General features: G+C 41.1%; 1 protein-coding gene across 1 annotated transcript in view; it reads right to left on the bottom strand.

Moving 5' to 3' along the window:
- LOC127916632 (dystrophin-like) overlaps positions 1 to 25,803 on the bottom strand; it is a 351,583-nt gene that overhangs the window by 79,949 nt on the left and 245,831 nt on the right. The window contains exons 38-42 of the mRNA XM_052498942.1: positions 24,098 to 24,223; positions 22,555 to 22,689; positions 22,109 to 22,261; positions 20,531 to 20,701; positions 15,556 to 15,678 (exon numbers count right to left, since the gene is read on the bottom strand). Coding sequence (XP_052354902.1) covers positions 15,556 to 15,678; positions 20,531 to 20,701; positions 22,109 to 22,261; positions 22,555 to 22,689; positions 24,098 to 24,223 — 708 coding nt within the window. The remainder of the gene's footprint in view (positions 1 to 15,555; positions 15,679 to 20,530; positions 20,702 to 22,108; positions 22,262 to 22,554; positions 22,690 to 24,097; positions 24,224 to 25,803) is intronic.

The following is a 25,803-nucleotide window of genomic DNA, read 5'->3' as shown; positions in this document are numbered from 1 at the left end:
GAGTAAATACTAAAGAAAAGGTTGAATTAGAGAGAGAGAGAGGAGGATAGATAACCTGATATAATGTGTGTTCTAGAAACCTGGAGTAAATACTGAAGAACAGGGAGAATTAGAGAGAGAGAGAGGAGGATAGATAACCTGATATAATGTGTGGGTTATAGAAACCTGAGTAAATACTGAAGAACAGGGAGAATTAGAGAGAGAGAGAGGAGGATAGACAACCTGATATAATGTGTGGGTTCTAGAAACCTGAGTAAATACTGAAGAACAGGGAGAATTAGAGAGAGAGAGAGGAGGATAGATAACCTGATATAATGTGTGGGTTCTAGAAACCTGAGTAAATACTAAAGAAAAGGTTGAATTAGAGAGAGAGGAGGATAGACAACCTGATATAATGTGTGGGTTATAGAAACCTGAGTAAATACTGAAGAACAGGCTGAATTAAAGAGAGAGAGAGGAGGATAGATAACCTGATATAATGTGTGGGTTATAGAAACCTGAGTAAATACTGAAGAAAAGGTTGAATTAGAGAGAGAGAGAGGAGGATAGACAACCTGATATAATGTGTGTGGGTTATAGAAACCTGAGTAAATACTGAAGAAAAGGTTGAATAGAGAGAGAGAGAGGAGGATAGATAACCTGATATAATGTGTGGGTTATAGAAACCTGAGTAAATACTGAAGAAAAGGTTGAATTAGAGAAGAAAAGGTTGAATTAGAAACCTGAGAGAAGAAAAGGTTGAATTAGAGAGAGAGAGGAGGATAGATAACCTGATATAATGTGGGTTATAGAAACCTGAGTAAATACTGAAGAAAAGGTTGAATTAGAGAGAGAGAGAGGAGGATAGACAACCTGATATGTGTGGGTTATAGAAACCTGAGTAAATACTGAAGAAAAGGTTGAATTAGAGAGAGAGAGAGGAGGATAGATAACCTGATATAATGTGTGGGTTATAGAAACCTGAGTAAATACTGAAGAAAAGGTTGAATTAGAGAGAGAGAGAGAGGAGGATAGATAACCTGATATAATGTGTGGGTTATAGAAACCTGAGTAAATACTGAAGAACAGGTTGAATTAGAGAGAGAGGAGGATAGATAACCTGATATAATGTGTGGGTTATAGAAACCTGAGTAAATACTGAAGAACAGGTTGAATTAGAGAGAGAGGAGGATAGATAACCTGATATAATGTGTGGGTTATAGAAACCTGAGTAAATACTGAAGAACAGGTTGAATTAGAGAGAGAGAGAGAGGAGGATAGACAACCTGATATAATGTGTGGGTTATAGAAACCTGAGTAAATACTGAAGAAAAGGTTGAATTGAAGAACAGGTATGAATTAGAGAGAGAGAGAGAGGGAGGATAGATAACCTGATATAATGTGTGGGTTATAGAAACCTGAGTAAATACTGAAGAACAGGTTGAATTAGAGAGAGAGAGGAGGATAGATAACCTGATATAATGTGTGGGTTATAGAAACCTGAGTAAATACTAAAGAAACAGGTTGAATTAGAGAGAGAGGGAGGATAGATAACCTGATATAATGTGTGGGTTATAGAAACCTGAGTAAATACTGAAGAACAGGTTGAATTAGAGAGAGAGAGGAGGATAGATAACCTGATATAATGTGTGGGTTATAGAAACCTGAGTAAATACTGAAGAACAGGTTGAATTAGAGAGAGAGGAGGATAGATAACCTGATATAATGTGGGCTATAGAAACCTGAGTAAATACTGAAGAAAAGGTTGAATTAGAGAGAGAGAGAGGAGGATAGATAACCTGATATAATGTGTGGGTTATAGAAACCTGAGTAAATACTGAAGAACAGGTTGAATTAGAGAGAGAGAGAGGAGGATAGATAACCTGATATAATGTGTGGGTTATAGAAACCTGAGTAAATACTGAAGAACAGGTTGAATTAGAGAGAGAGAGAGAGAGGAGGATAGACAACCTGATATCATGTGTGGGTTATAGAAACCTGAGTAAATACTGAAGAACAGGTTGAATTAGAGAGAGAGAGGAGGGACAACCTGATATAAATGGATAGAAACCCGAGTAAATAGGTTGAATTGATAGACAACCTGATATAATGTGTGGGTTATAGAAACCTGAGTAAATACTGAAGAACAGGTTGAATTAGAGAGAGAGAGAGGAGGATAGACAACCTGATATAATGTGTTGGTTATAGAAACCTGAGTAAATACTGAAGAACAGGTTGAATTAGAGAGAGAGAGAGGAGGATAGACAACCTGATATAATGTGGGTTATAGAAACCTGAGTAAATACTGAAGAACAGGTTGAATTAGAGAGAGAGAGAGGAGGATAGATAACCTGATATAATGTGGGTTATAGAAACCTGAGTAAATACTAAAGAAAAGGTTGAATTAGAGAGAGAGAGGAGGATAGATAACCTGATATAATGTGTGGGTTATAGAAACCTGAGTAAATACTGAAGAACAGGTTGAATTAGAGAGAGAGAGAGAGGAGGATAGACAACCTGATATAATGTGTGGGTTATAGAAACCTGAGTAAATACTGAAGAAAAGGTTGAATTAGAGAGAGAGAGAGGAGGATAGATAACCTGATATAATGTGTGGGTTATAGAAACCTGGTAAATACTGAAGAACAGGTTGAATTAGAGAGAGAGGAGGATAGATAACCTGATATAATGTGTGGGTTATAGAAACCTGAGTAAATACTAAAGAACAGGTTGAATTGAGAGAGAGAGGAGGATAGATAACCTGATATAATGTGTGGGTTATAGAAACCTGAGTAAATACTGAAGAACAGGTTGAATTAGAGAGAGAGGAGGATAGATAACCTGATATAATGTGTGGGTTATAGAAACCTGAGTAAATACTAAAGAACAGGTTGAATTGAGAGAGAGAGAGGAGGATAGATAACCTGATATAATGTGTGGGTTATAGAAACCTGAGTAAATACTGAAGAACAGGTTGAATTAGAGAGAGAGGAGGATAGATAACCTGATATAATGTGTGGGTTATAGAAACCTGAGTAAATACTGAAGAACAGGTTGAATTAGAGAGAGAGAGAGGAGGATAGATAACCTGATATAATGTGTGGGTTATAGAAACCTGAGTAAATACTGAAGAACAGGTTGAATTAGAGAGAGAGGAGGATAGATAACCTGATATAATGTGTGGGTTATAGAAACCTGAGTAAATACTGAAGAACAGGTTGAATTAGAGAGAGAGGAGGATAGATAACCTGATATAATGTGGGTTATAGAAACCTGAGTAAATACTGAAGAACAGGTTGAAGAGAGAGAGAGGAGGATAGATAACCTGATATAATGTGTGGGTTATAGAAACCTGAGTAAATACTGAAGAAAAGGTTGAATTAGAGAGAGAGAGAGGAGGATAGATAACCTGATATAATGTGTGGGTTATAGAAACCTGAGTAAATACTGAAGAACAGGTTGAATTAGAGAGAGAGAGAGGAGGATAGACAACCTGATATAATGTGTGGGTTATAGAAACCTGAGTAAATACTGAAGAACAGGTTGAATTAGAGAGAGAGAGAGGAAGATAGATAACCTGATATAATGTGTGGGTTATAGAAACCTGAGTAAATACTGAAGAAAAGGTTGAATTAGAGAGAGAGGAGGATAGATAACCTGATATAATGTGTGGGTTATAGAAACCTGAGTAAATACTGAAGAACAGGTTGAATTAGAGAGAGAGAGGAGGATAGATAACCTGATATAATGTGTGGGTTATAGAAACCTGAGTAAATACTGAAGAACAGGTTGAATTAGAGAGAGAGAGAGGAGGATAGATAACCTGATATAATGTGTGGGTTATAGAAACCTGAGTAAATACTGAAGAACTAGGAGAGAGAGGAGGATAGATAACCTGATATAAGGTTGTAAATACTAAAGAACAGGTTGAAGAGAGAGAGAGGAGGATAGATAACCTGATATAATGTGTGGGTTATAGAAACCTGAGTAAATACTGAAGAACAGGTTGAATTAGAGAGAGAGGAGGATAGATAACCTGATATAATGTGTGGGTTATAGAAACCTGAGTAAATACTAAAGAACAGGTTGAATTGGAGAGAGAGAGAGGAGGATAGATAACCTGATATAATGTGGGTTATAGAAACCTGAGTAAATACTGAAGAACAGGTTGAATTAGAGAGAGAGAGGAGGATAGATAACCTGATATAATGTGTGGGTTATAGAAACCTGAGTAAATACTGAAGAACAGGTTGAATTAGAGAGAGAGAGAGGAGGATAGACAACCTGATATAATGTGTGGGTTATAGAAACCTGAGTAAATACTGAAGAACAGGTTGAATTAGAGAGAGAGAGAGGAGGATAGACAACCTGATATAATGTGTGGGTTATAGAAACCTGAGTAAATACTGAAGAACAGGTTGAATTAGAGAGAGAGAGAGGAGGATAGATAACCTGATATAATGTGTGGGTTATAGAAACCTGAGTAAATACTGAAGAACAGGTTGAATTAGAGAGAGAGAGGAGGATAGATAACCTGATATAATGTGTGGGTTATAGAAACCTGAGTAAATACTGAAGAACAGGTTGAATTAGAGAGAGAGAGGAGGATAGATAACCTGATATAATGTGTGGGTTATAGAAACCTGAGTAAATACTGAAGAACAGGTTGAATTAGAGAGAGAGAGGAGGATAGATAACCTGATATAAGGTTATAGAAACCTGAGTAAATACCAGGTTGAATTGATATAACCTGATATAATGTGTGGGTTATAGAAACCTGAGTAAATACTAAAGAACAGGTTGAATTGGAGAGAGAGAGAGGAGGATAGATAACCTGATATAATGTGTGGGTTATAGAAACCTGAGTAAATACTGAAGAACAGGTTGAATTAGAGAGAGAGGAGGATAGATAACCTGATATAATGTGTGGGTTATAGAAACCTGAGTAAATACTAAAGAACAGGTTGAATTGGAGAGAGAGAGGAGGATAGATAACCTGATATAATGTGTAGGTTATAGAAACCAGTAAATACTGAAGAACAGTAGAGAGAGAGAGGATAGATAACCTGATATAATGTGTGGGTTATAGAAACCTGAGTAAATACTGAAGAACAGGTTGAATTAGAGAGAGAGGAGGATAGATAACCTGATATAATGTGTGGGTTATAGAAACCTGAGTAAATACTGAAGAACAGGTTGAATTGGAGAGAGAGAGAGGAGGATAGATAACCTGATATAATGTGTGGGTTATAGAAACCTGAGTAAATACTGAAGAAAAGGTTGAATTAGAGAGAGAGAGAGGAGGATAGATAACCTGATATAATGTGTGGGTTATAGAAACCTGAGTAAATACTGAAGAACAGGTTGAATTAGAGAGAGAGGAGGATAGATAACCTGATATAATGTGTGGGTTATAGAAACCTGAGTAAATACTGAAGAACAGGTTGAATTAGAGAGAGAGAGAGGAGGATAGATAACCTGATATAATGTGTGGGTTATAGAAACCTGAGTAAATACTGAAGAACAGGTTGAATTGGAGAGAGAGAGAGGAGGATAGACAACCTGATATAATGTGTGGGTTATAGAAACCTGAGTAAATACTGAAGAACAGGTTGAATTAGAGAGAGAGGAGGATAGATAACCTGATATAATGTGTGGGTTATAGAAACCTGAGTAAATACTGAAGAACAGGTTGAATTAGAGAGAGAGAGAGGAGGACAACCTGATATAATGTGTGGGTTATAGAAACCTGAGTAAATACTGAAGAACAGGTTGAATTAGAGAGAGAGAGAGGAGGATAGATAACCTGATATAATGTGTGGGTTATAGAAACCTGAGTAAATACTGAAGAACAGGTTGAATTAGAGAGAGAGAGAGAGAGGAGGATAGATAACCTGATATAATGTGTGGGTTATAGAAACCTGAGTAAATACTGAAGAACAGGTTGAATTAGAGAGAGAGGAGGATAGACAACCTGATATAATGTGTGGGTTATAGAAACCTGAGTAAATACTGAAGAACAGGTTGAATTAGAGAGAGAGGAGGATAGATAACCTGATATAATGTGTGGGTTATAGAAACCTGAGTAAATACTGAAGAACAGGTTGAATTAGAGAGAGAGGAGGATAGATAACCTGATATAATGTGTGGGTTATAGAAACCTGAGTAAATACTGAAGAACAGGTTGAATTAGAGAGAGAGAGAGGAGGATAGATAACCTGATATAATGTGTGGGTTATAGAAACCTGAGTAAATACTGAAGAACAGGTTGAATTAGAGAGAGAGAGAGGAGGATAGATAACCTGATATAATGTGTGGGTTATAGAAACCTGAGTAAATACTGAAGAACAGGTTGAATTAGAGAGAGAGGAGGATAGATAACCTGATATAATGTGTGGGTTATAGAAACATGAGTAAATACTAAAGAACAGGTTGAATTGGAGAGAGAGGAGGATAGATAACCTGATATAATGTGTGGGTTATAGAAACCTGAGTAAATACTGAAGAACAGGTTGAATTAGAGAGAGAGGAGGATAGATAACCTGATATAATGTGTGGGTTATAGAAACCTGAGTAAATACTAAAGAACAGGTTGAATTGGAGAGAGAGAGAGAGGAGGATAGATAACCTGATATAATGTGTGGGTTATAGAAACCTGAGTAAATACTGAAGAACAGGTTGAATTAGAGAGAGAGGAGGATAGATAACCTGATATAATGTGTGGGTTATAGAAACCTGAGTAAATACTGAAGAACAGGTTGAATTAGAGAGAGAGGAGGATAGATAACCTGATATAATGTGTGGGTTATAGAAACCTGAGTAAATACTGAAGAACAGGTTGAATTAGAAAGAGAGAGAGGAGGATAGATAACCTGATATAATGTGTGGGTTATAGAAACCTGAGTAAATACTGAAGAACAGGTTGAATTAGAGAGAGAGGAGGATAGATAACCTGATATAAGGTTATAGAAACCTGTAAATACTGAAGAACAGGTTGAATTAGAGAGAGAGAGGAGGATAGATAACCTGATATAATGTGTGGGTTATAGAAACCTGAGTAAATACTGAAGAACAGGTTGAATTGGAGAGAGAGAGAGGAGGATAGACAACCTGATATAATGTGTGGGTTATAGAAACCTGAGTAAATACTGAAGAACAGGTTGAATTAGAGAGAGAGAGAGGAGGATAGATAACCTGATATAATGTGTGGGTTATAGAAACCTGAGTAAATACTGAAGAACAGGTTGAATTAGAGAGAGAGAGAGGAGGATAGATAACCTGATATAATGTGTGGGTTATAGAAACCTGAGTAAATACTGAAGAACAGGTTGAATTGGAGAGAGAGAGAGGAGGATAGACAACCTGATATAATGTGTGGGTTATAGAAACCTGAGTAAATACTGAAGAACAGGTTGAATTAGAGAGAGAGGAGGATAGATAACCTGATATAATGTGTGGGTTATAGAAACCTGAGTAAATACTGAAGAACAGGTTGAATTAGAGAGAGAGAGAGGAGGATAGATAACCTGATATAATGTGTGGGTTATAGTAACCTGAGTAAATACTGAAGAACAGGTTGAATTAGAGAGAGAGAGAGGAGGATAGATAACCTGATATAATGTGTGGGTTATAGAAACCTGAGTAAATACTGAAGAACAGGTTGAATTAGGATAGGAGGATAGATAACCTGATATAATGTGTGGGTTATAGAAACCTGAGTAAATACTGAAGAACAGGTTGAATTAGAGAGAGAGAGAGGAGGATAGATAACCTGATATAATGTGTGGGTTATAGAAACCTGAGTAAATACTGAAGAACAGGTTGAATTAGAGAGAGTGAGGAGGATAGATAACCTGATATAATGTGTGGGTTATAGAAACCTGAGTAAATACTGAAGAACAGGTTGAATTGGAGAGAGAGAGAGGAGGATAGATAACCTGATATAATGTGGGTTATAGAAACCTGAGTAAATACTGAAGAACAGGTTGAATTAGAGAGAGAGGAGGATAGATAACCTGATATAATGTGTGGGTTATAGAAACCTGAGTAAATACTGAAGAACAGGTTGAATTAGAGAGAGAGAGAGGAGGATAGATAACCTGATATAATGTGTGGGTTATAGAAACCTGAGTAAATACTGAAGAACAGGTTGAATTAGAGAGAGAGAGAGGAGGATAGATAACCTGATATAATGTGTGGGTTATAGAAACCTGAGTAAATACTGAAGAACAGGTTGAATTAGAGAGAGGAGGATAGATAACCTGATATAATGTGTGGGTTATAGAAACCTGAGTAAATACTGAAGAACAGGTTGAATTAGAGAGAGAGAGAGGAGGATAGACAACCTGATATCATGTGTGGGTTATAGAAACCTGAGTAAATACTGAAGAACAGGTTGAATTAGAGAGAGAGAGGAGGATAGACAACCTGATATAATGTGTGGGTTATAGAAACCTGAGTAAATACTGAAGAAAAGGTTGAATTAGAGAGAGAGAGGAGGATAGACAACCTGATATAATGTGTGGGTTATAGAAACCTGAGTAAATACTGAAGAACAGGTTGAATTAGAGAGAGAGAGGAGGATAGATAACCTGATATAATGTGTGGGTTATAGAAACCTGAGTAAATACTGAAGAACAGGTTGAATTAGAGAGAGAGAGAGAGGAGGATAGATAACCTGATATAATGTGTGGGTTATAGAAACCTGAGTAAATACTGAAGAACAGGTTGAATTGGAGAGAGAGAGAGGAGGATAGACAACCTGATATAATGTGTGGGTTATAGAAACCTGAGTAAATACTGAAGAACAGGTTGAATTAGAGAGAGAGAGGAGGATAGATAACCTGATATAATGTGTGGGTTATAGAAACCTGAGTAAATACTGAAGAACAGGTTGAATTAGAGAGAGAGAGGAGGATAGATAACCTGATATAATGTGTGGGTTATAGAAACCTGAGTAAATACTGAAGAACAGGTTGAATTAGAGAGAGAGAGGAGGATAGATAACCTGATATAATGTGTGGGTTATAGAAACCTGAGTAAATACTGAAGAACAGGTTGAATTAGAGAGAGAGGAGGATAGATAACCTGATATAATGTGTGGGTTATAGAAACCTGAGTAAATACTGAAGAACAGGTTGAATTAGAGAGAGAGGAGGATAGACAACCTGATATAATGTGTGGGTTATAGAAACCTGAGTAAATACTGAAGAACAGGTTGAATTAGAGAGAGAGAGAGGAGGATAGATAACCTGATATAATGTGTGGGTTATAGAAACCTGAGTAAATACTGAAGAACAGGTTGAATTAGAGAGAGAGAGGAGGAGGATAGATAACCTGATATAATGTGTGGGTTATAGAAACCTGAGTAAATACTGAAGAACAGGTTGAATTGGAGAGAGAGAGAGGAGGATAGACAACCTGATATAATGTGTGGGTTATAGAAACCTGAGTAAATACTGAAGAACAGGTTGAATTAGAGAGAGAGGAGGATAGATAACCTGATATAATGTGTGGGTTATAGAAACCTGAGTAAATACTGAAGAACAGGTTGAATTAGAGAGAGAGAGAGGAGGATAGATAACCTGATATAATGTGTGGGTTATAGAAACCTGAGTAAATACTGAAGAACAGGTTGAATTAGAGAGAGAGAGAGGAGGATAGATAACCTGATATAATGTGTGGGTTATAGAAACCTGAGTAAATACTGAAGAACAGGTTGAATTAGAGAGAGAGGAGGATAGATAACCTGATATAATGTGGGTTATAGAAACCTGAGTAAATACTGAAGAACAGGTTGAATTAGAGAGAGAGAGAGGAGGATAGACAACCTGATATAATGTGTGGGTTATAGAAACCTGAGTAAATACTGAAGAACAGGTTGAATTAGAGAGAGAGAGAGGAGGATAGATAACCTGATATAATGTGTGGGTTATAGAAACCTGAGTAAATACTGAAGAACAGGTTGAATTAGAGAGAGAGAGAGGAGGATAGATAACCTGATATAATGTGTGGGTTATAGAAACCTGAGTAAATACTGAAGAAAAGGTTGAATTAGAGAGAGAGAGAGAGGAGGATAGATAACCTGATATAATGTGTGGGTTATAGAAACCTGAGTAAATACTGAAGAACAGGTTGAATTAGAGAGAGAGGAGGATAGATAACCTGATATAATGTGTGGGTTATAGAAACCTGAGTAAATACTGAAGAACAGGTTGAATTAGAGAGAGAGAGAGGAGGATAGATAACCTGATATAATGTGTGGGTTATAGAAACCTGAGTAAATACTGAAGAACAGGTTGAATTAGAGAGAGAGAGAGGAGGATAGATAACCTGATATAATGTGTGGGTTATAGAAACCTGAGTAAATACTGAAGAACAGGTTGAATTAGAGAGAGGAGGATAGATAACCTGATATAATGTGTGGGTTATAGAAACCTGAGTAAATACTGAAGAACAGGTTGAATTAGAGAGAGAGGAGGATAGACAACCTGATATAATGTGTGGGTTATAGAAACCTGAGTAAATACTGAAGAACAGGTTGAATTAGAGAGAGAGAGAGGAGGATAGATAACCTGATATAATGTGTGGGTTATAGAAACCTGAGTAAATACTGAAGAACAGGTTGAATTAGAGAGAGAGAGAGGAGGATAGATAACCTGATATAATGTGTGGGTTATAGAAACCTGAGTAAATACTGAAGAACAGGTTGAATTGGAGAGAGAGAGAGGAGGATAGACAACCTGATATAATGTGTGGGTTATAGAAACCTGAGTAAATACTGAAGAACAGGTTGAATTAGAGAGAGAGAGAGGAGGATAGATAACCTGATATAATGTGTGGGTTATAGAAACCTGAGTAAATACTGAAGAACAGGTTGAATTAGAGAGAGAGAGAGGAGGATAGATAACCTGATATAATGTGTGGGTTATAGAAACCTGAGTAAATACTGAAGAACAGGTTGAATTAGAGAGAGAGAGAGGAGGATAGATAACCTGATATAATGTGTGGGTTATAGAAACCTGAGTAAATACTGAAGAACAGGTTGAATTAGAGAGAGAGAGAGGAGGATAGACAACCTGATATAATGTGTGGGTTATAGAAACCTGAGTAAATACTGAAGAACAGGTTGAATTAGAGAGAGAGAGAGGAAGATAGATAACCTGATATAATGTGTGGGTTATAGAAACCTGAGTAAATACTGAAGAACAGGTTGAATTAGAGAGAGCCAGTCAGTAGTGTTTAATCCATCCTGTCATAAACACAGTTCGTTACTCAGTGTAGCTCACTGTCTTACGCCTGATTCACACGTGGATTTGTCATATGCACAGAACACAGTAAAAGGTACAGCTTGACTGTGTCCCTGTGGTTGTGCGTTTGCTGTATATATATATTGTGTGTGTTGCTCTTAATTGTAACCCAATGGAAGTCATCCAACAATCCCATCATGCACCTAACAGCATTCCGCCAGAACTTCACAACAGCACTTCAACTCACCTTTTAGCCCAAATACAACAACATCAAGACATAACCATCTCACCTCTTATGTCGGCTCTGTTTCTTAATGATCAGAAAATGGATCTCGTTGTGATTTGACACAAAGACGTGCGTTGTGTGTTAAGAGTATGTTAAAGTTAGCCTGGTTCCAACCAGTCGGCGACACAGCACCAACAGATCTGGAACTCGGCTATGGCAGAGTAGGTTCAGTCATGAGGACAGAAGTAGTCATTCATAGGTCTATACCGTGTAAATACAGTGGGATTTCACAGTTAAATACCTGGTCATTTGTATTTATTATGGATCCCCATTAGCTGCTGCTTTGGCAGCAGATACACTTCCTGGGGTCCAGGAAGTGGAGGGGTCATTGACGTACCGTGACAGAAACAGCCACCATAGTGTTCATGTGTGTTCACTGTTGATACTGTATGCCTTGCCAAATATAGATGGACGTAGACTACATGTGGGTTTGTCTTGTTTTGTGGTCTACTGATGCTTGTCTTGTTTTGTGGTCTACTGATGCTTGTCTTGTTTTGTGGTCTACTGATGCCTGTCTGTTTTGTGGTCTACTGATGCTACTGTCTTGTTTTGTGGTCTACTGATGCCTGTCTTGTTTTGTGATCTACTGATGCTTGTCTTGTTTTGTGGTCTACTGATGCTTGTTTTGTGGTCTACTGATGCTTGTCTTGTTTTGTGGTCTACTGATGCCTGTCTTGTCTTGTTTTGTGGTCTACTGATGCCTGTCTTGTTTTGTGGTCTACTGATGCCTGTCTTGTTTTGTGGTCTACTGATGCCTGTCTTGTTTTGTGGTCTACTGATGCCTGTCTTGTTTTGTGGTCTACTGATGCTTGTCTTGTTTTGTGGTCTACTGATGCCTGTCTTGTTTTGTGGTCTACTGATGCCTGTCTTGTTTTGTGGTCTACTGATGCCTGTCTTGTTTTGTGTCTACTGATGCTTGTCTTGTTTTGTGTCTACTGATGCTTGTCTTGTTTTGTGGTCTACTGATGCTTGTCTTGTTTTTGTGATCTACTGATGCCTGTCTTGTTTTGTGGTCTACTGATGCCTGTCTTGTTTGTGGTCTACTGATGCTTGTTTTGTGGTCTACTGATGCCTGTCTTGTTTTGTGTCTACTGATGCCTGTCTTGTTTTGTGGTCTACTGATGCCTGTCTTGTTTTGTGGTCTACTGATGCTTGTCTTGTTTTGTGGTCTACTGATGCCTGTCTTGTTTTGTGATCTACTGATGCCCTTGTTTTGTGTCTGTTTTGTGGTCTACTGATGCCTGTCTTGTTTTGTGGTCTACTGATGCCTGTCTTGTTTTGTGGTCTACTGATGCTGTCTTGTTTTGTGGTCTACTGATGCTTGTCTTGTTTTGTGGTCTACTGATGCTTGTCTTGTTTTGTGATCTACTGATGCTTGTCTTGTTTTGTGGTCTACTGATGCCTGTCTTGTTTTGTGGTCTACTGATGCTTGTCTTGTTTTGTGGTCTACTGATGCCTGTCTTGTTTTGTGGTCTACTGATGCCTGTCTTGTTTTGTGATCTACTGATGCTTGTCTTGTTTTGTGGTCTACTGATGCCTGTCTTGTTTTGTGGTCTACTGATGCCTGTCTTGTTTTGTGGTCTACTGATGCCTGTCTTGTTTTGTGGTCTACTGATGCCTGTCTTGTTTTGTGGTCTACTGATGCCTGTCTTGTTTTGTGGTCTACTGATGCCTGTCTTGTTTTGTGGTCTACTGATGATCTACTTGTCTTGTTTTGTGGTCTACTGATGCCTGTCTTGTTTTGTGGTCTACTGATGCTTGTCTTGTTTTGTGGTCTACTGATGCCTGTCTTGTTTTGTGGTCTACTGATGCCTGTCTTGTTTTGTGGTCTACTGATGCCTGTCTTGTTTTGTGATCTACTGATGCTTGTCTTGTTTTGTGGTCTACTGATGCCTGTCTTGTTTTGTGATCTACTGATGCCTGTCTTGTTTTGTGGTCTACTGATGCCTGTCTTGTTTTGTGGTCTACTGATGCCTGTCTTGTTTTGTGATCTACTGATGCCTGTCTTGTTTTGTGGTCTACTGATGCCTGTCTTGTTTTGTGGTCTACTGATGCCTGTCTTGTTTTGTGATCTACTGATGCCTGTCTTGTTTTGTGGTCTACTGATGCCTGTCTTGTTTTGTGGTCTACTGATGCCTGTCTTGTTTTGTGATCTACTGATGCCTGTCTTGTTTTGTGGTCTACTGATGCCTGTCTTGTTTTGTGGTCTACTGATGCCTGTCTTGTTTTTTTGATGCCTGTCTCTACTGATGCCTGTCTTGTTTTGATGCCTGTCTACTGATGCCTGTCTTGTTTTGTGATCTACTGATGCCTGTCTTGTTTTGTGGTCTACTGATGCCTGTCTTGTTTTGTGGTCTACTGATGCCTGTCTTGTTTTGTGATCTACTGATGCCTGTCTTGTTTTGTGGTCTACTGATGCCTGTCTTGTTTTGTGGTCTACTGATGCCTGTCTTGTTTTGTGGTCTACTGATGCCTGTCTTGTTTTGTGGTCTACTGATGCCTGTCTTGTTTTGTGGTCTACTGATGCCTGTCTTGTTTTGTGGTCTACTGATGCCTGTCTTGTTTTGTGGTCTACTGATGCCTGTCTTGTTTGTCTTGTTTTGGTCTACTGATGCCTGTCTTGTTTTGTGATCTACTGATGCCTGTCTTGTTTTGTGGTCTACTGATGCCTGTCTTGTTTTGTGGTCTACTGATGCCTGTCTTGTTTTGTGGTCTACTGATGCCTGTCTTGTTTTGTGGTCTACTGATGCCTGTCTTGTTTTGTGATCTACTGATGCCTGTCTTGTTTTGTGGTCTACTGATGCCTGTCTTGTTTTGTGGTCTACTGATGCCTGTCTTGTTTTGTGGTCTACTGATGCCTGTCTTGTTTTGTGATCTACTGATGCCTGTCTTGTTTTGTGGTCTACTGATGCCTGTCTTGTTTTGTGGTCTACTGATGCCTGTCTTGTTTTGTGGTCTACTGATGCCTGTCTTGTTTTGTGGTCTACTGATGCCTGTCTTGTTTTGTGGTCTACTGATGCCTGTCTTGTTTTGTGGTCTACTGATGCCTGTCTTGTTTTGTGGTCTACTGATGCCTGTCTTGTTTTGTGATCTACTGATGCCTGTCTTGTTTTGTGGTCTACTGATGCCTGTCTTGTTTTGTGATCTACTGATGCCTGTCTTGTTTTGTGGTCTACTGATGCCTGTCTTGTTTTGTGGTCTACTGATGCCTGTCTTGTTTTGTGGTCTACTGATGCCTGTCTTGTTTTGTGGTCTACTGATGCCTGTCTTGTTTTGTGGTCTACTGATGCCTGTCTTGTTTTGTGGTCTACTGATGCCTGTCTTGTTTTGTGGTCTACTGATGCCTGTCTTGTTTTGTGGTCTACTGATGCCTGTCTTGTTTTGTGATCTACTGATGCCTGTCTTGTTTTGTGGTCTACTGATGCCTGTCTTGTTTTGTGGTCTACTGATGCCTGTCTTGTTTTGTGGTCTACTGATGCCTGTCTTGTTTTGTGGTCTACTGATGCCTGTCTTGTTTTGTGATCTACTGATGCTTGTCTTGTTTTGTGGTCTACTGATGCCTGTCTTGTTTTGTGGTCTACTGATGCTTGTCTTGTTTTGTGGTCTACTGATGCTTGTTTTGTGGTCTACTGATGCCTGTCTTGTATTGTGGTCTACTGATGCTTGTCTTGTTTTGTGATCTACTGATGCCTGTCTTGTTTTGTGATCTACTGATGCCTGTCTTGTTTTGTGATCTACTGATGCCTGTCTTGTTTTGTGATCTACTGATGCCTGTCTTGTTTTGTGATCTACTGATGCCTGTCTTGTTTTGTGGTCTACTGATGCCTGTCTTGTTTTGTGATCTACTGATGCCTGTCTTGTTTTGTGGTCTACTGATGCCTGTCTTGTTTTGTGGTCTACTGATGCCTGTCTTGTTTTGTGATCTACTGATGCCTGTGCCGGATGTTTTAAAAGCAGCCAAATGTCCCTATGATCCAAGTCACATGACTAAACACACTCCTCCACACCAATCCAATGTTTCATTCATTAGCCCTGCCACACAGGCAGGTGTTCATGTGTGTGGAGCCCTGTGTGAAGATTTGAGTATGGTGTGTTTTCATTGGGTGACTGGATACATACATGAGGGTCATTGATTGGTTGTGACTCCAGACAGGGGTCAGGTGACTGTGATTGACACAACCCATGTTGATTGACAGGACATGCGGTGGTGATGTGAGGCAGGAAAACAGAAACAGAACACAACAGAACAGCAAATCAGAGACCAGGTGTGTAACATGCTGCTTCTTCACACACTGAGGGAAGGATGGAGGGATGAACACCTGGATGATGCAACTGAGGAGGAAAACTAGAAAACATGTCATCACCCCTCAGTAATACTGTCTGAAAGCTACATGTCATCATCCCCTCAGTAATACTGTCTGAAAGCTACACATCATCCCCTCAGTAATACTGTCTGAAAGCTACATGTCATCATCCCTCAGTAATACTGTCTGAAAGCTACATGTCATCATCCCCTCAGTAATACTGTCTGAAAGCTACACATCATCCCCTCAGTAATACTGTCTGAAAGCTACATGTCATCATCCTCTCAGTAATACTGTCTGAAAGCTACATGTCATCATCCCCTCAGTAATACTGTCTGAAAGCTACACATCATCCCTCAGTAATACTGTCTGAAGGCTACATGTCATCCCTCAGTAATACTGTCTGAAGGCTACATGTCATCCCCTCAGTAATACTGTCTGAAAGCTACATGTCATCATCCCTCAGTAATACTGTCTGAAAGCTACATCATCCCTCAGTAATACTGTCTGAAAGCTACACATCATCCCTCAGTAATACTGTCTGAAGGCTACATGTCATCCCTCAGTAATACTGTCTGAAAGCTACATATCATCCCTCAGTAATACTGTCTGAAAGCTACATGTCATCATCCCCTCAGTAATGCTGTCTGAAGGCTACATGTCATCCCTCAGTAATGCTGTCTGAAGGCTACATGTCATCCCTCAGTAATACTGTCTGAAAGCTACATGTCATCATCCCCTCAGTAATACTGTCTGAAGGCTACATGTCATCCCCTCAGTAATACTGTCTGAAGGCTACATGTCATCCCCTCAGTAATACTGTCTGAAGGCTACATATCATCATCCTCTCAGTAATACTGTCTGAAGGCTACATGTCATCCTCTCAGTAATACTGTCTGAAGGCTACATATCATCATCCCCTCAGTAATACTGTCTGAAGGCTACATGTCATCCCCTCAGTAATACTGTCTGAAGGCTACATATCATCATCCTCTCAGTAATACTGTCTGAAGGCTACATGTCATCCCCTCAGTAATACTGTCTGAAGGCTACATATCATCATCCTCTCAGTAATACTGTCTGAAGGCTACATGTCATCCCCTCAGTAATACTGTCTGAAGGCTACATATCATCATCCTCTCAGTAATCCTGTCTGAAAGCTACATGTCATCATCCTCTCAGTAATCCTGTCTGAAAGCTACATGTCATCATCCCCTCAGTAATACTGTCTGAAAGCTACACATCATCCCCTCAGTAATACTGTCTGAAAGCTACATGTCATCATCCTCTCAGTAATACTGTCTGAAAGCTACATGTCATCATCCCCTCAGTAATCCTGTCTGGGGCCTTCAATAACTTGTTAACAGACCCTTGTTATTAAGAGACTTGGTATCGGACTGGACTAGGATATACCTGCCGTCTGATTGGACTAGGATATACCTGCTGTCTGACTGGACTAGAATATACCTGCCGTCTGATTGGACTAGGATATACCTGCTGTCTGACTGGACTAGGATATACCTGCTGTCTGATTGACTAGGATATACCTCAGCTGTCTGATTGGACTAGGATATACCTGCTGTCTGACTGGACTACGATATACCTGCTGTCTGATTGGACTAGGATATACCTGCTGTCTGATTGGACTAGGATATACCTGCTGTCTGACTGGACTACGATATACCTGCTGTCTGATTGGACTAGGATATACCTGCTGTCTGTCTGGACTAGAATATACCTGCTGTCTGACTGGACTAGAATATATCTGCTGTCTGTTTGGACTAGGATATACCTGACTGGACTGTCTGTCTGGACTAGAATATACCTCTGTCTGACTGGATACCTGCTATGATATACCTGCTGTCTGTCTGGACTAGGATATACCTGCTGTCTGTCTGGACTAGAATATACCTGCTGTCTGTCTGGACTAGAATATACCTGCTGTCTGTCTGGACTAGGATATACCTGCTGTCTGTCTGGACTAGAATATACCTGCTGTCTGTCTGGACTAGAATATACCTGCTGTCTGTCCTGTCTGGACTAGAATATACCTGCTGTCTGTCTGGACTAGGATATACCTGCTGTCTGTCTGGACTAGAATATACCTGCTGTCTGTCTGGACTAGGATATACCTGCTGTCTGTCTGGACTAGGATATACCTGCTGTCTGTCTGGACTAGGATATACCTGCTGTCTGTCTGGACTAGGATATACCTGCTGTCTGACTGGACTAGAATATACCTGTTGTCTGTCTGGACTAGGATATACCTGCTGTCTGTCTGGACTAGAATATACCTGCTGTCTGACTGGACTATGATATACCTGCTGTCTGTCTGGACTAGGATATACCTGCTGTCTGTCTGGACTAGAATATACCTGCTGTCTGTCTGGACTAGGATATACCTGCTGTCTGACTGGACTAGGATATACCTGCTGTCTGTCTGGACTAGGATATACCTGCTGTCTGTCTGGACTAGAATATACCTGCTGTCTGTCTGGACTAGGATATACCTGCTGTCTGACTGGACTAGAATATACCTGTTGTCTGTCTGGACTAGGATATACCTGCTGTCTGACTGGACTAGAATATACCTGCTGTCTGACTGGACTATGATATACCTGCTGACTCTGACTGGACTAGGATATACCTGCTGTCTGTCTGGACTAGAATATACCTGCTGTCTGTCTGGACTAGAATATACCTGCTGTCTGACTGGACTATGATATACCTGCTGTCTGACTGGACTAGGATATACCTGCTGTCTGACTGGACTAGAATATACCTGTTGTCTGTCTGGACTAGGATATACCTGCTGTCTGACTGGACTAGAATATACCTGCTGTCTGACTGGACTATGATATACCTGCTGTCTGTCTGGACTAGGATATACCTGCTGTCTGTCTGGACTAGAATATACTGTCTGTCTGACTGTCTGTCTGGACTAGATATACCTGCTGTCTGTCTGGACTAGAATATACCTGCTGTCTGTCTGGACTAGGATATACCTGCTGTCTGTCTGGACTAGAATATACCTGCTGTCTGACTGGACTAGAATATACCTGCTGTCTGTCTGGACTAGAATATACCTGCTGTCTGTCTGGACTAGGATATACCTGCTGTCTGTCTGGACTAGGATATACCTGCTGTCTGTCTGGACTAGGATATACCTGCTGCTGTCTGTCTCTGTCTGGACTAGAATATACCTGCTGTCTGTCTGACTAGGATATACCTGCTGTCTGACTGGACTAGAATATACCTGCTGTCTGTCTGGACTAGGATATACCTGCTGTCTGTCTGGACTAGAATATACCTGCTGTCTGTCTGGACTATGATATACCTGCTGTCTGACTGGACTAGATATACCTGCTGTCTGTCTGGACTAGAATATACCTGCTGTCTGTCTGGACTAGAATATACCTGCTGTCTGACTGGACTATGATATACCTGCTGTCTGACTGGACTAGGATATACCTGCTGTCTGACTGGACTAGAATATACCTGTTGTCTGTCTGGACTAGGATATACCTGCTGTCTGACTGGACTAGAATATACCTGCTGTCTGACTGGACTATGATATACCTGCTGTCTGTCTGGACTAGGATATACCTGCTGTCTGTCTGGACTAGAATATACCTGCTGTCTGTCTGGACTAGAATATACCTGCTGTCTGTCTGGACTAGAATATACCTGCTGTCTGTCTGGACTAGGATATACCTGCTGTCTGTCTGGACTAGAATATACCTGCTGTCTGTCTGGACTAGAATATACCTGCTGTCTGTCTGGACTAGAATATACCTGCTGTCTGTCTGGACTAGAATATACCTGCTGTCTGTCTGGACTAGGATATACCTGCTGTCTGTCTGGACTAGGATATACCTGCTGTCTGTCTGGACTAGAATATACCTGCTGTCTGTCTGGACTAGAATATACCTGCTGTCTGTCTGGACTAGGATATACCTGCTGTCTGTCTAGACTAGAATATGCCTGCTGTCTGTCTGGACTAGAATATACCTGCTGTCTGTCTGGACTAGAATATACCTGCTGTCTGATTGGACTAGAATATACCTGCTGTCTGTCTGGACTAGGATATACCTGCTGTCTGTCTGGACTAGAATATGCCTGCTGTCTGTCTGGACTAGGATATACCTGCTGTCTGTCTGGACTAGAATATACCTGCTGACTGGACTAGAATATACCTGCTGTCTGACTGGACTAGAATATACCTGCTGTCTGTCTGGATTAGGTCTGTCTGGACTAGAATATACAGGTTAACGACATCATATCAACGTCTGGTGTTTGCATCTCACTCATTCAGGAGCCCTTTATTTCATGTTTGATATTGATATTCACTGATTGATATTAGTTGGTTGATATTTGTCTTTCCTATTTGAATAATGGATTAGTGACTTCGCTGACAGCTCAATCCCATGGTTAACCTACTGGTTAGAGGCAGCAGGTTATAATTAGTAGTTGGTTCTTACTAGCTAGCGGGCAGGGGTAAGTTGGCACCAGGGAATGCTGTCAATTCCAATCAATTGAGAAAGTAAACCAAATTCCAATTCCAAATGTTGCTCATTGAAAAGCATTGAAGAGAATTGTAATTTCGGATGACTTCCTGAATTCAACAGGATTTAAATGGAATTGAACCCAACCCTGGTTGACACGGGACAAGTTGGCACGGCGCAGATTGGCACGGGGCAGGGGGAACTCACACTTTGTCGGCGGTAGGGGGTGAATTTAGCCTCCACCTCCTGCCAGCGTGTGTTGAGCTGGAGGAGGCGGGGCTGCACCAGCGAGGTCGCCCCTGCGTCTGACAGTTCTTTGGCCAATCCCTGCACCTCTTTCAGATCCTCACTCTTCTCATCGAACTCTGAGCCAATCTCCTAGTGAATGGGACAAAACCAGCCAGAGTCACACCCAGGGGGAATATCAGTCACACACACACACACACACACACACACACACACACACACACACACACACACACACACACACACACACACACACACACACACACACACACACACACACACACACACACACACACACACACACACACACACACACACACACACACACACACACACACCTTGGAGAAAACCCAGTTAGCAGACCAGCCATACAGGGAGAGATCTCACTCACACACATAAGTAAGACACAAACCCTTCCATGCAGGGCAGTGATCATTCAGGATCATTCAGGATCATTCTCCCCAGAAAGAGGAGAAACCATCTACTCTTTCCAGTTAGATCAGGGAAATGAAGAGAGAGAAGATTCACAATAAGAGTCCCTTTTATTAGATCAGGGAAATGAGGAGAGAGAAGATTCACAAGGAGAGTATGTCTGGCTTCATCTGGTACAGACTTTAATAAATGTGAAAACCCCTCCGTTAGAGGGCAGAGCAGAAAAGAAGCGGTGAAATGAGCGGACAGGCAGAAAGACAGACAGACTGGAAGACAGAGAGACAGACAGACAGACATCTAGTGCTGGTAGTTCCAGGTACAGGTGAGAATGACAGGTGACTCTCAAGAGGAGTTCAATTTAGCGGAATGTCATTTTGATCACCTGGAACAAAGACACACACTGTCAGATTACACTCAGAGAAATACATATTTAAACAGAGAGGAGAAGAGAGACAGTAAGAGAGGAGAAGAGAGACAGAAAGAGAGGAGAAGAGAGAGACAGTAAGAGAGGAGAAGAGAGACAGAAAGAGAGGAGAAGAGAGACAGTAAGAGAGGAGAAGAGAGACAGAAAGAGAGAAGAGAAGAGAGAGACAGAAAGAGAGAAGAGAGAGACAGAAAGAGAGGAGAAGAGAGAGACAGAAAGAGAGGAGAAGAGAGAGACAGAAAGAGAGGAGAAGAGAGACAGAAAGAGAGGAGAAGAGAGAGACAGAAAGAGAGGAGAAGAGACAGAAAGAGAGGAGAAGAGAGAGAAAGAGAGGAGAAGAGAGAGACAGAAAGAGAGGAGAAGAGAGACAGAAAGAGAGGAGAGACAGAAAGAGAGGAAAAGAGAGACAGAAAGAGAGGAGAAGAGAGACAGAAAGAGAGGAGAAGAGAGGGACAGAAAGAAAGGAGAAGAGAGACAGAAAGAGAGGAGAAGAGAGACAGAACGAGAGGAGAAGAGAGGGACAGAAAGAAAGGAGAAGAGAGACAGAAAGAGAGGAGAAGAGAGGGACAGAAAGAAAGGAGAAGAGAGACAGAAAGAGAGGAGAAGAGAGAGACAGACAGCTAGATCAGAGTGAGATATAAAGGGAGAGACAGATATAGAGACAGGAAGAGAGAGGGTTTCACCTTAACCCTCTGTTCCTCTGCTGGATCAGGTAGTTCAGCCACGCTCCTCTCAATGTCGTCCAGCCACTGGAGAAGGTCATCAGTCTTCCTACGGTACTGATACCACTGGGGGGCTATCGCCAGGGCCTTCCTCCTCCTCACACCACGCAGGTCCTACACACACACACACACACACACACACACACACACACACACACACACACACACACACACACACACACACACACACACACACACACACACACACACACACACACACACACACACACACACACACACACACACACACACACACACACACACAACACACACACACACACACACACACACACACACACACACACACACACACACACACACACACACAATCAGGTGAACTAATGATAGAATGGTACAACATTATATTTTTCTCAATGTTGACATTATTCCCAGACTGTATACTGCACCATGACACTGTTGTATTTAGTGTTGAGCTGATTGTGTTTGATTCTGATCTGTTCTTTCTTGTCCAGGTCTGGAACTCTCCTCTGTAGCTTCTGTCCTTTCAGCAACAGCTCCTTTACTGCCCCCTCCTCACAGTTCTACAACAGAGAGAAGAGCCAGAGAGAGACAGAGATGGGGGAGAGAGATCGGGGGGAGAGAGAGAGAGAGAGAGAGAGGGGGGAAAGAGAGGGAGAGAGAGGGAGAGAGAGATGGGGGAGAGAGATCGTGGGAAGAGAGAGCGAGAGAGAGAGGGAGAGAGAAAGATGGGGGAGAGAGAGGGAGAGAGAGAGATGGGGGAGAGAGATCGTGGAGAGAGAGAGAGATGGGGGTGAGAGATCGGGGGGAGAGAGAGAGAGGGAGAGAGGGGGGAGAGAGATCGGGGGAGAGACAGAGAGGGAGAGAGAGAGATGGGGGAGAGAGGAGGGGGATATAAGAAACAGAGAGAGAGATGGGGGAGAGAGAGAGAGATGGGGGAGAGAGAGAGGATATGTGAGAGAGAGATGGGGAGAGAGAGAGATGGGGGAGAGAGAGAGTGTGAGAGAGAGAGAAAGAGAGATGGGGAGAGATAGAGGAGAGGAGAGAGAGATGTGGGAGAGAAAGAGATGGGGGGAGAGAGAGAAAGAGATAAAGAGATATGAAAGACAGTTAATAGAACATTGAATGAAAGAACAGAAATAGAACATAATAGAATAGAACATAATAGAATAGAACAGAATAGAACAGAATAGAATAGAACAGAATAGAACAGAACATAATAGAATAGAACAGAATAGAACAAAATGAAATAGAACAGAATAGAACAGAATGGAAAATAACAGAATAGAACAGAATAGAATAGAACAGAACAGAATAGAACATAATAGAACAGAATAGAATAGAACAGAATAGAACAGAATAGAATAGAACAGAACATAATAGAACAGAATAGAATAGAACAGAACAGAATAGAATAGAATAGAACAGAATAGAACAGAACAGAATAGAACAGAACATAATAGAACAGAATAGAATAGAACAGAATAGAATAGAACATAATAGAATAGAATAGAACAGAATAGAACAGAATATAATAGAACAGAATAGAACAGAACATAATAGAACAGAATAGAACAGAATAGAATAGAACAGAACATAATAGAACAGAACAGAATAGAATAGAACAGCACATAATAGAATAGAACAGAATAGAACAGAATAGAACAGAACATAATAGAACAGAATAGAATATAACAGAATAGAACAGAATAGAATATAACAGAATAGAACAGAATAGAATATAACAGAATAGAACAGAATAGAACATAATAGAATAGAACAGAACAGAACACAATAGAACAGAATAGAATATAACATAATAGAACAGAATAGAACAGAATAGAACAGAATAGAATAGAACAGAATAGAACATAATAGAATAGAACAGAATAGAACAGAATAGAACAATAGAATAGAACAGAATAGAACATAATAGAATGGAATAGAACAGAATAGAAGTGTGTGTGTTACCCCGTCCTGTCCTGTGAAATCTTCCTCCTTGAGGTTCTCTCCCTGTTTCTCTTCTTCCTCCAGCAGGTCCAGCCAGATCTTAGCTTCACTGTGGAACTGCTCCACCTCCACCGCTGATGCTGCTGCCTACACACACAGACACACACACACACAGACAGAGACAGACAGACAGACAGACAGACAGACAGACAGACAGACAGACAGACAGACAGACAGACAGACAGACAGACAGACAGACAGACAGACTGACCTAGACAGGGCAGGGTGTCAGTATAGACAGACGCACACACTCACAATCATAGAGAGAGATGTGGTCAATGAACCTAGTTGATGCACTTTTGTGCATCATGGCCTAAAGAAATGACTAAGATATTTCTCCAGTTGAGAATGTTGTCTGACTGTTTGTGGAGGATCTCTTCATATAAACACACAGGACTGTAGAGGATAGAGAGAGATGTGGTCAATGAACTGGCCTAGTTAGAGGGCAGGGGGTCAGTATAGAGAGAGATGTGGTCAATGAACTGGCTTAGTTAGAGGGCAGGGGGTCAGTATAGAGAGATGTGGTCAATGAACTGGCCTAGTTAGAGGGCAGGGGGTCAGTATAGAGAGATGTGGTCAATGAACTGGCTTAGTTAGAGGGCAGGGGGTCAGTATAGAGAGATGTGGTCAATGAACTGGCTTAGTTAGAGGGCAGGGGGTCAGTATAGAGAGATGTGGTCAATGAACTGGCCTAGTTAGAGGGCAGGGGGTCAGTATAGAGAGATGTGGTCAATGAACTGGCCTAGTTAGAGGGCAGGGGGTCAGTATAGAGAGATGTGGTCGAAAGGCAATGAACTGGCTTAGTTAGAGGGCAGGGGGTCAGTATAGAGAGATGTGGTCGAAAGGCAATGAACTGGCTTAGTTAGAGGGCAGGGGGTCAGTATAGAGAGATGTGGTCAATGAACTGGCCTAGTTAGAGGGCAGGGGGTCAGTATAGAGAGAGATGTGGTCAATGAACTGGCCTAGTTAGAGGGCAGGGGGTCAGTATAGAGAGAGATGTGGTCAATGAACTGGCTTAGTTAGAGGGCAGGGGGTCAGTATAGAGAGATGTGGTCAATGAACTGGCTTAGTTAGAGGGCAGGGGGTCAGTATAGAGAGATGTGGTCGAAAGGCAATGAACTGGCTTAGTTAGAGGGCAGGGGGTCAGTATAGAGAGATGTGGTCGAAAGGCAATGAACTGGCTTAGTTAGAGGGCAGGGGGTCAGTATAGAGAGAGATGTGGTCAATGAACTGGCCTAGTTAGAGGGCAGGGGGTCAGTATAGAGAGATGTGGTCGAAAGGCAATGAACTGGCCTAGTTAGAGGGCAGGGGGTCAGTATAGAGAGATGTGGTCAATGAACTGGCTTAGTTAGAGGGCAGGGGGTCAGTATAGAGAGATGTGGTCGAAAGGCAATGAACTGGCCTAGTTAGAGGGCAGGGGGTCAGTATAGAGAGATGTGGTCAATGAACTGGCTTAGTTAGAGGGCAGGGGGTCAGTATAGAGAGATGTGGTCGAAAGGCAATGAACTGGCCTAGTTAGAGGGCAGGGGGTCAGTATAGAGAGAGATGTGGTCAATGAACTGGCCTAGTTAGAGGGCAGGGGGTCAGTATAGAGAGATGATGTGGTCAATGAACTGGCTTAGTTAGAGGGCAGGGGGTCAGTATAGAGAGATGTGGTCAATGAACTG

Source organism: Oncorhynchus keta, chromosome 37 (assembly GCF_023373465.1).
Source record: "Oncorhynchus keta strain PuntledgeMale-10-30-2019 chromosome 37, Oket_V2, whole genome shotgun sequence".
Taxonomy (NCBI): domain Eukaryota; kingdom Metazoa; phylum Chordata; class Actinopteri; order Salmoniformes; family Salmonidae; genus Oncorhynchus; species Oncorhynchus keta.
This window is presented reverse-complemented; position numbering and strand designations above follow the sequence as displayed.